The 12,665-nt window shown below is 44.7% G+C and overlaps 1 protein-coding gene across 2 annotated transcripts in view; it reads right to left on the reverse strand.

The window, feature by feature from the left end:
- Positions 1-12,665, reverse strand: part of CYP26C1 (cytochrome P450 family 26 subfamily C member 1) — a 179,020-nt gene that overhangs the window by 31,855 nt on the left and 134,500 nt on the right. For both annotated transcript variants that reach the window (XM_078641136.1, XM_078641135.1), the window contains one exon: positions 5,842-6,468. In XM_078641136.1, the coding sequence (XP_078497262.1) occupies positions 5,842-6,468 (627 nt within the window). The remainder of the gene's footprint in view (positions 1-5,841; positions 6,469-12,665) is intronic.

Raw genomic sequence — 12,665 nt, forward strand, 5'->3', positions numbered from 1 at the left:
AAGACTTTATTATGCAGATATTGTTAATCTTATCGGAGTTTATCATGATATTGTTAAGGAGTTTCATATGACCGAGATTGAATCCCACCATGCCTGTGTCACTGTTCATTTGCATAAAACCACAATGAATGGATTAAAAAAGTTACCCCAGCTATTTACAGATTTATGTACATCAACCACATCGCTGCGGCGGCTATTCCGCCGCAGTGCTAAGGGGGGGGGGGGGGGGGCGCGGCGGGCCCATGCTGGTGACGGAACCGCTCCGTCACCAGCCGCGGTTGAGCTGTGCTCATGACGGAGCGGTTCCGTCATGGCCCCGCACGCTTAATAGAACGCGCCGCGCAGGCCCGTCAGGCGGGCCATGACGGAACCGCTCCGTCATCAGCACAGCGCCACCGCGGCTGATGACGGAGCGGTCGCGTCATCAGCACGGAAAGAGTTAAGAAGTTTTCAAAACATCAAATACATCCCCCTCCCGTGATCGCATGGTCGGGAATATTGGAATCAACTGAACATTCAGTAGGCAAGATGGTGATGTATGACCCGAGGGTTTGTTGGGTCTGAAGCAAATTAAGTATATTGGAGAAGGGACTGAACAGATCATCAGATGTGCAGTTAGATGTGCTGGTTATGCCCGAAAACATTGACTGAAATCCAACAGGTTATTAGTGACCAGACACTGGAAAAAAAACTCCACCAGTGATGGACTTCCTACAGAATATTACGCCATTTATAGGTCTCCTCGTTTGCTGTCAATATTTGTCGAGGCACAGGAACATTTACCTTAGCTCCCACTATTAGAGAGGGTATAATAGTGGCTCACCTTAAATCATATCAAACCCCCCTTATAGATGTAATTTCGGTTGGTCTTGATGTTGAACTTATAATGTAAGATATTAGGGAAATTACCAGCAAACAGGATTTCCCATTTATTGTCTCGGTTGGTTCACCCAAACCAATTAGGATTTGTTTCTCATTGAAAAATGTGCCAATGTTATGCATCTTTTTCACGTAATGAATGACATGACATCTGAAGAACACCTTCCGGCTTTGGTGTCTATTGACATGGAAAAGGGATTTGATACTTTAAACTGTAAATACTTATCTACCATATTAAAGATGCTGGAATTCAGAATGGGAACAGTGGACTGTTGTACTCTAACCCAGTAGCAAGGCTGTGAACTAGAAACGTTATAACAGACTCTTGGTCAATGAGTCATAGAGCCCATCAGGGTTGTCCCTTGTGTCCTATCCTATTCGCTTTGGTGATGGAGTCCCTGTCAGCCACACCCCTACCAGAAAGGAGTTCATAGGAGATTTTGTATATAAGAATTTGTTCATATGGTTTCTCTGTACGTGGACGATGTATTGTTATATCTGGGGAATGTTGAGAAGCACCTAACACCATTGATGAGTACTCTCACTCAATTTGGTAACATCTTATGCCTGAGGATCACACTAAAGAAATAGTTTCTCTGTCTTCTTTAATCACACTGGTAGAACTCAGTATTTGTGAACCGCCTATTTTAACCCTGAACTAGGAGCGGACTACCTAGGTATTCAGATAATCCATATGAATTCCGGTCTTATTAATAGTAATTTCATGGAGGTGTTAGCTGGAGTGTGAGCTTTCTGGAGACATATTTTCCTTTCGGCTTCCTCTAATTATTTGTATATATACTTAGCAGCCTACCTAAATATTTGTGCAGAGATTTAGATGCTGTATTGACTAATCTCCTCTGGGGAAGACGCAGATAGAGGGTGTCTGTGTCCTCCATGCAAACTCCACTTACCACTGGAGGGTGGACTAGGAGCCACAGAGCTCTATAATTTAGCTACACAGCATCAGTCAGTGGCCAGATGGATAGCAGAGACAGATACCCCCAAGGGTCTGTATAAATTGAGGGGCAACTGAATATGGACACAATTGTTTGCAAATCAATGCAAATGCTACCACTCTGCGAAGAAAGGGAGTCTTGACTTACTTAGCATTAAAACCCTTAACGAAGCTACTGTTGGACCTTACGCTCGAACCTTTTGTAGAAGTCTTGCGAGCAAAACTGCAACCCACACTCATTTATGGCAGCGAATCGCTGATGGGCAGAGACACAGTAACTCTTGATAGCACAATAGCAACCGCCTATCGATCGATCTTCCAGCTTCCCAAATATGTTTCTCTGGCTCAAATCAGGCTGGAATTCGGCCTTCAAAACCAGGTGACAGGAAGAAAGGGGGCTTTTGTAAAAAGCTGGCATAAAATAAGAGCAGCCGAAGTGGGGACTCTGAAAAACCATCTTTGGGTAGAGCTCTCACGTTCAGGAAAGCTGAGAGCCAATGTTTACCTTCAAGAGTCCATCTACACACTAGGCTTGACAGACGCCTGGAACACTCCAATGGGCAACTCAGTCTTTAAGAAATTAGTAACTAAGACAACAAGATTAATATCATCAATAGAGGACAAGAATGCACTATCTAAATGAGCTCTTGGTTGGGCTGTGTTAAACAACTATGATTTCCTCAAACCCTAACCCTATCTCGAGGCAGGTATAAAAACTGCAACCATGGAAAGATTCTTGAGGCTCCGCCTGGGAGTCGGAGTAATTAACTCGCTTCTACCACCTTGGGAAAGAAAGGGTGGAGACCAGTCCTGTCGATTATGCACTAGAGGCATAGAGAACCTTGTTCACATCGTATTCCTCTGTGAGAAGTTAAAAGATTTACCGAAAATGTTACTAAAGCCATTCTTCAATCAGTACGGTGTCAGGTCTTGTAGGCAGGCAGTAATGCTGTCCTTCGACCCATCCTTAGTACAGCTAAACTGCCGCCTCATAACATTTTTTGCATTGACTGCGACAAAGCTGAAAAGCCTACCTGCAAAAGTTACATCTTTGGGAACTGTTTGTGCCACCTTGTAATACTGGCCTCTCACAACGGAATCTGGATGATATAAATACCAGATAAAGGTTGCCTACTTGTCACAAGGGATCATTTCGTCAGTTTAAAAAGAAATTTCCTATTGAGCTGCCTTTAATAGACTCACTGCCGTTTGTGCTAGAGATATATGCACTTATTGACATTATCTTAAAAAAATGTACGCATACGTAAATGTGTTATTTTAAACTTTCTCTTCGTTTTTATTGTATTAATGTAATGTGACTGATTTTGTTGTTAAATGTATGTATGTAACGGTTTTAATTAACTTTGCATAGTAATAAAAACGTAAACTTCCCCAACTACTGGATGTGGTGCTGATCCGTACAGATATTAATATAGGACATACAACTGGCTGCCAACGATGGTGTTTGACTAATTTGTATACAGGGGTTAAATCAACAAATGCAATTATATGGCCATGAACAGCAACAAGAACACTGGAATACTTGGTTTAGGGCAATACATTACCTACATTTTAGAGTGTGCACCAGACGTCTGCCATTCCACATAGGCAATTCATGGTTTGTGGTTCACTGATTAAAACATAGAGGAAGGTTTGGGATTGTGTTTCTGGTGAGCCACAAATTAATGAAGCATTTACCTTACTGATACAACTGGGTGCTGGAAAGAAGGCTGTTATCCCAGCTTTATCACACCTTGTTCAATATGACTAAGGTCATGCTGGAAGCCCTTATGCAGGTTTGAGTGGAAGCTTTTGGTGATTATTTGTCCAAAGTGGATTAGCAGCTAGTTGTGGGGTACCCAAGAATGTGATCCAGAAATACTAGACTTACATGTATTCTACACAATCTTCTACTCTACACTCCCTTCACGGTGAGCCATCTCCACGTGTAGTTTCTGTCGGTTTCCTAAGCATGTCTGAAATTTCAAGCTGATGGAGGCGACTCAAGGAACATACTAAGATCAGATCTTTCCTTAACAGGGTTTTTGTGCTCAAAGTACTGATTTGTTTTGTCATTTGACAGGATACGTGATAGACTGTACTCTTAAATTCTGCTTACTAGGTCTAATGTTCAGAATAAAACAACATGTATGTAGATTTGCAGATCTGGTATTAGCATTAGCTCAAGGAGAGCTCGCCTTGATGTGGAAGTCTTCAGATGCCCCACAGTTGGCCCAGTGGAGAAACAAATTCTCCAAGGGTGCAGAGGTTGTTGCACTGCGCTCTATGACTGCCGGGGAAGGGCTGCAAATGTGGCAGTGCAAGACACAATACTACTAAAAGTAACTGAAAAGCACCATAATAGACCTACTAAAGATGACAGATGGCAATACTGCAGTGTACTATTTGAGAGACCAACATATGTACAATTTAGTAATCTGCCCAAACCCTTCCTGTAAACTTTATGTGTCAAATAACGCATACAGCAGTTTGATCTTGTTTTTTGCTTGCTTGTGAGTCATGCTGTGTATGGTCAATTTGAGAATGTATGCTTCCCTCATTTCCCAAATTCTGCTGATCGTGAGAGCCACCTGTGGATATCTGGCTAAGGACTGGTGGCCCTGTCAGCCTTTCTGTATACCGCACAAACTATATGATGTGCAGCACAGAGATATATGCCTGGAATGATCAATAATAACACGAATGCAGTCCCATAAGAATTTTTTTATCTAGCCCATTACATAGCAGCAATGTAATCACTGTGCAACCTTTACTCTGCCTATTAATGATGCACCTAGCTGTTTGTTCAACTGCAAAAAAAGTCATAAAATATATATTTTTTAAATCTACTTCTACCTTCCCCTTCCATCAATCCAATGACAGTACAGTAATTTAGGGGCTTGTCTTGGAATCTCTGTTAAAGAGGAGTGGCCAGAGGAGAGTCTGAGAGGGAGCGGTAGGGGCGTAACAAGCCTGTGCAGTCCCTGCGGTGCAGGGGGGCAGCCACTCTTACCTCTTTAGGGGCCTCCTACCCTTTATTTGCCCCTAATTTAGGCCAGGGTCAATGAATATATGCGAGATATGGGGGACCCCGGGGCCCCTGATCACATTCTGGAGGGGGGGTGATTTTGTGTTACACCCCTGGAAAGAGGCTGTCTAAGATGATATGGCACAGCAGAAAAAAAAAGTTGTTCTTTCCGCAAGGTCTCTTCTTGTGTCATTCCTATCATGAATAAAAAGGAATATAGGGGCTGTGAGTTAATTACCTATTCAATCACCTATAAGAGGATGAGACCTTCATTCGACTTAGGGAAGCTCAGTCTCAATCAATGCACCAGGAAGCCTATCCAAGGCATTTCCAAAAGCAATGGAGAAGTAAGGAATGTTTGATATGCATTCTAAATGCACTTTAGTGTAATGCCCATTTGTGGTTCCGGCGCAATTTGCAATTTCCATTTTCTGAACTGTTCACACATCAATGACAAGCAATGCAGTGGCTTGTCTTAGGCCGCCACAGTTTCTACAGGTAGGTAACATTTTTCTTTATTTGAATGTCCTCCTAATACATATAGTGTCTCGTTGATCCTTTATGTGCTATGGTATGGGAAACAAATTAATGCAGATCAATATCATGCAAATATATTTTTAAAATTCAAGAAAAAACATAGGCCTTTTATGCAAATTAGCGCAGCCAAAAGAGTTACTGTTGCGCCAAAGATTGTGCATTGTTTATGTGACTTCACATCTGTTACATGGGTGGTGACATCGTTGTAGGAAATATGCCAGAATGTGGTGGATTTCTACGATGTGTTCATACAGTTTCTCAATCTTTACTTTTTGAATAAAAAGTTAACAAACAAGTGGACTGAAAGATGCTACTTGGAACTCCTGAAACAAAATTGAAAATAATAAAACACAAAAGCCAAGAACATATCTTAAATACTATGGACATTTCATGAAAACCTAAAAATTGTCTACGTCTGAAGCCAGGTAAATATACTTACATCTAGTTCAAATGTCTTCAGTGCAGTCCTGTAGCCTCCAGAGACTGGCGGGAGCAGCCGAAGGACTTCTTTCACTACATGGTCCAGATAACGCAAGCTGCTTATTTGCTCGAGGCTCAAACTAAGATGGCACCTGCATGATGGCCCACAAGTCTCGGCCACTGCAAGGCTTTCCTGCCTGTTGGAGAGCTGCATTGATCCATCTTGCCAACTGTTCTGTTGATTACAGTTATTATTCCTGTTTGTTTCCTCCTCTTCCTTTGGGGCTACAATGTTTTCACTGACCACAGGCTGCAGATGACTTCCCCCGTTATTGCACGATATGTTCTTCTCAGGCTGCTCTAGCGGAGTCCCTTCCAGGTGCAAAAGGGAAGGTTGATGATGGTCGCCTGTTACCGCGTCTTGTGCTTCACTCAAACAGGTTCCTTGCGATGGTTGAATGTAAGCAGAACCTTTAGGGCTAACTGGGGAAACATGGCACAGGCACTGCCTGCTTAGTCCATGAGAAGCCAGCTCCTCTCTGATTTGGGCTATAGCAGTGGGGTGCTTCAACAGAAGAAGAATCAGGGAGGTGCTGGCACTGGCAGTGGTGAAGAAAGCCGCGAATATAAGTTCAATAGCAGACTCCTGCAAGGAAAAGCCCATGTGTTAGTGCCAAGAGATGTTATTCCACATTCCATCTATGGGTCACATTTTTGTTATGCTTACTATTTTCACAAGCGAAATAGCACAAATCTTGTTAGGATTCGAAGATTTTGGAATATTTAGATGAAACAAGTTGGATAGACGGCCCTTAAGTAGAAGATAGTACTGCAGGTTAAAGGCAGACCTGTTTTACACTTATTTTAGCCCAGAAAAGCCAGCACACAGTCAAGCAGTATTATTACACTGGAAAAGCTAAGAATCAGGTCATCTTCCACCTAAATGGAATCACATCATAAGCAGCCATGCAGACCTGTGCTGTCTTCCAGCATAGCAATAGAGCACCATTCATGCATCTGCAGGAGAAGGCACTCGCGACCTCTTTTCTATACATGCAAGGACATAAGGTGACATTGAGCAGGGAGTATGGGAAGAAAAGGAGACCTGGAAGCCATTTATGGAAAGATACCACCATTGCCCTTAAGAGAAGGTGAGCACTCATGAACTGAGCAGGAAATGATATGTTCAGAATGAAGGCAGAAAGAGTTGCTGGTGTGGGAAAAGGCACTTGGCGAAGAGAGCCAAGCCACTTTGTGGGTCATGACACAAGAGACAAGAGTGAGGCAGAGATACCAGTGTGCACACGATTGGCATTGATAATAGGCAATTTGTTGTGTGATCATGTTAATAAAATATAGCATACACCCTTCATCAATCATTTAAAAAAATAAAGTGGCAGTTGCTTATGGTAGATGTTTGTAAGCAGAGCTTCGCAGCTCTCTAACTAGGTTTACAATAAAAACCCACAGAAGCTAAAAGGTGGTCATGATGTAGGGTGCACAGATGTCCTGCAGTTAATTTGTTAAACCAGCCCATTCCTCCTGTTAGCGCCACCTAAAACAGAACCAACTGCTAACCATGAGAGTGGGGGGAGGATGTGCCATAATGGCCAGAGCGGTACGAAAGGGGGCGGTGATGGACGGAGCATCTGAATCAATCAAACACTCACACCCAGTCAAAAGATCTGGGTTTAATCCATCACCGTTCTTTAGCCCACTCTGCCACCCTAGTTCAGACATGGCTATATGCAAATCAGTCTGACCCTGTGCCTCATGGCAACAGTCCAGCCCGAACTGCCAAGCCATGTCTTCCCTGGACCGGAAACAAGCTTCCGAGGACCGGTTTCTGGCATTCCAGCCGTCTTCAGCCCGGCTTGCTTGAATCCAGTGGCAAAGTGAGCAAGGGACTCACGTCTGAGCATACCCTGCCACATTCATGGTGGCCAAAAGCGGTACAAAAGGGGGTGGTGATGGACGGAGCATCTGAATCAATCAAACACTCACACCCAGTCAAAAGATCTGGGTTTAATCCACCACCGTTCTTTAGCCCACTCTGCCACCCAATTCAGACATGGCTATATGCAAATCAGTCTGACCCTGTGCCTCATGGGAACAGTCCAGCCCGAACTGCCAAGCCATGTCTTCCCTGGACCGGAAACAAGCTTCCGAGGACCGGTTTCTGGCATTCCAGCCGTCTTCAGCCCGGCTTGCTTGAATCCAGTGGCAAAGTGAGCAAGGGACTCACGTCTGAGCATACCCTGCCACATTCATGGCGGCCAAAAGCGGTACAAAAGGGGGTGGTGATGGACGGAGCATCTGAATCAATCAAACACTCACACCCAGTCAAATGATCTGGGTTTAATCCATCACCGTTCTTTAGCCCACTCTGCCACCCTAGTTCAGACATGGCTATATGCAAATCAGTCTGACCCTGTGCCTCATGGGAACAGTCCAGCCCTGACTGGGTGTGAGTGTTTGATTGATTCAGATGCTCCGTCCATCACCACCCCCTTTTGTACCGCTTTTGGCCGCCATAAGTGTGGCAGGGTATGCTCAGACGTGAGTCCCTTGCTAACTTTGCCACTGGATTCAAGCAAACCGGGCTGAAGACGGCTGGAATGCCAGAAACCGGTCCACGGAAGCTAGTTTCCGGTCCAGGGAAGACATGGCTTGGCAGTTCGGGCTGGACTGTTCCCATGAGGCACAGTGTCAGACTGATTTGCATATATCCATGTCTGAACTGGGGTGGCAGAGTGGGCTAAAGAACGGTGATGGATTAAACCCAGATCTTTTGACTGGGTGTGAGTGTTTGATTGGTTCAGATGCTCCGTCCATCACCACCCCCTTTTGTACCGCTTTTGGCCGCCATAAGTGTGGCAGGATATGCTCAGACGTGAGTCCCTTGCTCACTTTGCCACTGGATTCAAGCAAGCCGGGCTGAAGACGGCTGGAATGCCAGAAACATGTCCTCGGAATCTTGTTTCCGGTCCAGGGAAGACATGGCTTGGCAGTTCGGGCTGGACTGTTCCCATGAGGCACAGGGTCAGACCGATTTGCATATAGCCATGTCTGAACTGGGGTGGCAGAGTGGGCTAAAGAACGGTGATGGATTAAACCCAGATCTTTTGACTGGGTGTGAGTGTTTGATTGATTCAGATGCTCCGTCCATCACCACCCCCTTTTGTACTGCTTTTGGCCGCCATAAGTGTGGCAGGGTATGCTCAGACGTGAGTCCCTTGCTCACTTTGCCACTGGATTCAAGCAAGCTGGGCTGAAGACGGCTGGAATGCCAGAAACCGGTCCTCGGAAGCTTGTTTCCGGTCCAGGGAAGACATGGCTTGGCAGTTCGGGCTGGACTGTTCCCATGAGGCACAGGGTCAGACTGATTTGCATATAGCCATGTCTGAACTGGGGTGGCAGAGTGGGCTAAAGAACGGTGATGGATTAAACCCAGATCTTTTGACTGGGTGTGAGTATTTGATTGATTCAGATGCTCCGTCCATCACCACCCCCTTTTGTACCGATAATGGCCAGAGCGGCAGACTTCGGAGCTGGGGAACCAGGTTCGAGTCTCTGCGTCGGCTCAGCATCCTGTGATTCTGGGAAAATCATTTAATCTCCTCGTAAATTAATGTGTCCTTAACTGGTGCTCATGAAAAGCACCTGTGTTGATGATTAAATGCCGGTGCTGAGCACCAGAAACGACCGGCTCAAATTAAGCACTGCAGATCTCTTGTATTTCCACGGACAGTCCTGGCTTTTTCGGGGTTTGTTCCTGTAACATGACGCTTTTAATTAAAATAAATGCATGCAAGAGTGAGGGGTTCTATGAATGCGCACTTTAGTTAGATATTCTGTATGCTCACATTTCTCTCTCTTAAATAGAAGTTAGTTAATTGTTTAAGGCGTTCCCTGCTGTGCTGCTTCACCTCCTCATGCAGCACACCGGGTATTAAAGAGCTGCTATCAGTGTTCAAGCACATATCAAAGAGCAGGTTCATGGGCCGTCATCACCTCACATTTCATAAAACACAAATTTGCAGTTTTCAATCAACCAGCTTTAAACAGAGTGTGACACAATTTTAATTTTAAATACAGTCTGGAAATGGGCCTGGACATGTTATTTTTAGTTCCATGTACAGAGAATGCAAAAACACCCTTAGAGATGCCATGTTTATTTATTTACCAGCTTGCCTCGCAGAAACACAAATTAGAATTTAGCCAGTCTTGGCTTTATTTTTACTTTTAGGTTTTGCCTAGACTGCACAAGGGCAGTCTCTATGAGATTTCTGTTTACATACAGTGGGCTTAGAGCCCGGCCATAGCTTACCATGTGTTAGCTTCAGCATCACTCACATTTCCTTTGTCCCCATTTGTCATGGCATGTGTGGGTCATGTCCTCTTTTTGTGTTTGGCCCTCCCCTGGAGCAAGGACTGAGTACTTGTGTCCAACTACTGCTCACGTGTTTGGAGCATTTTCTTTTGTTTTTCAAGCACTCCATATGAGTGCTTGTGTTTTCAGTACGTCTCCCAAATCCCCATCCATATAGCTTCTATTCCCTCTCACCCCCTCCCATTCCATGTTGCTTCTTTTCCCTCCTAAACCACAAAGATATTTTTAACAGCACACATTTTAAATATTTCAAACTTGCACATTTACATTGCAATACATATCTATTCTCCGATCGCTTTATACAACCATGCTACTATGTGTTGTCCTGGGCCCATTTGCAGTATGGCATGGAGTACTGCGTGTGTCGGTCATGTGCCAGGCTTGGTGACAATCTGCCACCCATACATGAGGAATTGACCTCTGGAAAGGCCAGTATCGGTTGTCAGTTCTGCAAATGAGAGCAAGCAGCACTTATTGGGCCACCCTTAAAGGCCCTGTACCTTAACCCACACAATCTACCATTGCAGGATGAGTGTTTTGGTGCAGAACAAAGTGAAGAGTTGACATGGGACACATTACTGTGTGCTATGCCTACAATCCACTGCCCTGACTTAGCTAACCCACCCCTCTAGATGGCTGCACTATACCAGTGGTGAGGGTACAGGTGCATGAGCCCTGTACCCCTACAGTGTCTAAGTCAATTTTTAGACATTGTAAGTGCAGGAATGCCATAAATAGTATAAGGTCTGGGAGTTTGTCATTACGAACTCCACAGCACCATAATGGCTTTACTAAAAACTGTGAAGTTTGGTATCAAACTTCTCAGCCCATGAAACCCACACTGACTCCAGTGTGGGATTTAATAGGAATGCACTCAGAGGGGATCTTAGAGATGCCCCCTGAAAAACAACCTAACTCTAGTGTCCTGGCTGAGTGGCTGCTCACCAGCTGCCACCACCAGACATGTTTCTGGACCGCTGGGTTGAGAGTCTGTTGCTCTCGGGGTCCTGAAACAAAGCACATCTTGGGACGAGGTGCCATGCCTCCACCCCTAGGATAGGGTAAGTCCATGAAGGGCAAGCTTCAAAGGATTGTTGCCTTTGTGAGCAACCCCAGCCATTTGCTGTTCCCAGCAACTGGCCCTCACCGGTTCTGACCCCCACTTTGGTTTGGAAAAGCAGCGGGAAAACCAAGTTAGGAAGAGAAGTGTGCCTACCTTTGCCAACCCCACCCCTCAGGTGGGGGAGGCAAGGTGAAGCACAACTGTCCCTGCCGGCTTGAAGATTGCAGTGAGCAGAGTCCAGGAAGTGGTAAGGAGGCAGACTAGGGCTGTCTCTTCCCCAAAACAAAAGTTAAAAAAAAAAAAACGATTTTCTTTTTCTGGGATTTCTGTCTTTGCCTGTAGTTGTTACAGTTTAAAAATTGTAGTTTTAACCTGCCTGTGATTGGATATGTTATCACCTGTTTTGTGTTTTAAACTTGTGTTTTTTCCTGCCCGTAATTGCTTCCATTTAACGTGTTGAATTGTGGGATTTGCAGTCCAAACTCTGTAGTTTTTCCCTCTCATTGCTGAAGACTTTCAGTTTCCCTCCAAATTTCTCCTTTGCTCTGTGCTAAGACCTGTATGTTAAAACAGTGCACCCCTAGCCACCATTTTATGTTCACAAGCCAGTGAAACCAGCCCCCCTGCCCCCCTCCCAGCAACAGGGATATACTATATCAGAGGGTGCTTCTGTGAGCTGTTTAAACTGTGTTTACTAGAGACTGTGCACTTCGTAGTAGATGGAGTAAAGTTTTATTCAAACAGTATTGTTAGATTTCAAGTTAGTGAGGCCTTTACCTGCAGTAGTTCAAAGTGTGGATTGAGCCTGTCTGTCTCCTAGGAGATTCTGAACAGGAAAAGCAGCTCCCCCCTCCCTTCCCCCTGGCCAGCAGACCCAGGACTGGAGATTGGCTATTCAACTACCAAGCAACTCGGAGCCGTTCCCTCACACTAGCCCATTCCCCTTAAGGCCTTGTTGGGTGCACCCCAAATCATTCTCCTCCATCTTGTGAGTTGCAGCCTCCCTGTGCCCCAGATTGCAGTGAGCAAAGTCAAGGAAGTATTAAGGAGGCAGACTAGTGCTGTCTCTTCCCCAAAACAAAGGTTTTAAAAAAAACAATTTTCCCTTTCTGTGATTTCTTACTTTGCCTGTGGTTGTTACATTTTAAAAATTGTAGTTTTAACCTGCCTGTGATTGGATATTTTATCACCTGTTTTGTGTTTTAAACGTGTTTTTTTTCCTGCCCATGATTGCTTCCATTTAACGTGTTGAATTGTGGGATTTGCAGTCCAAACTCTGTAGTTTTCCCTCTCATTGCTTATGACTTGGTTTTCCCTCCAAATTTCTCCTTTGTTCTGTGCTAAGGCCTGTATGTTAAAACAGTGCACCCCCAGCCACCATTTTGTG

The sequence above is a fragment of the Lissotriton helveticus genome, chromosome 5_1 (assembly GCF_964261635.1).
Source record: "Lissotriton helveticus chromosome 5_1, aLisHel1.1, whole genome shotgun sequence".
Taxonomy (NCBI): Eukaryota; Metazoa; Chordata; class Amphibia; order Caudata; family Salamandridae; genus Lissotriton; species Lissotriton helveticus.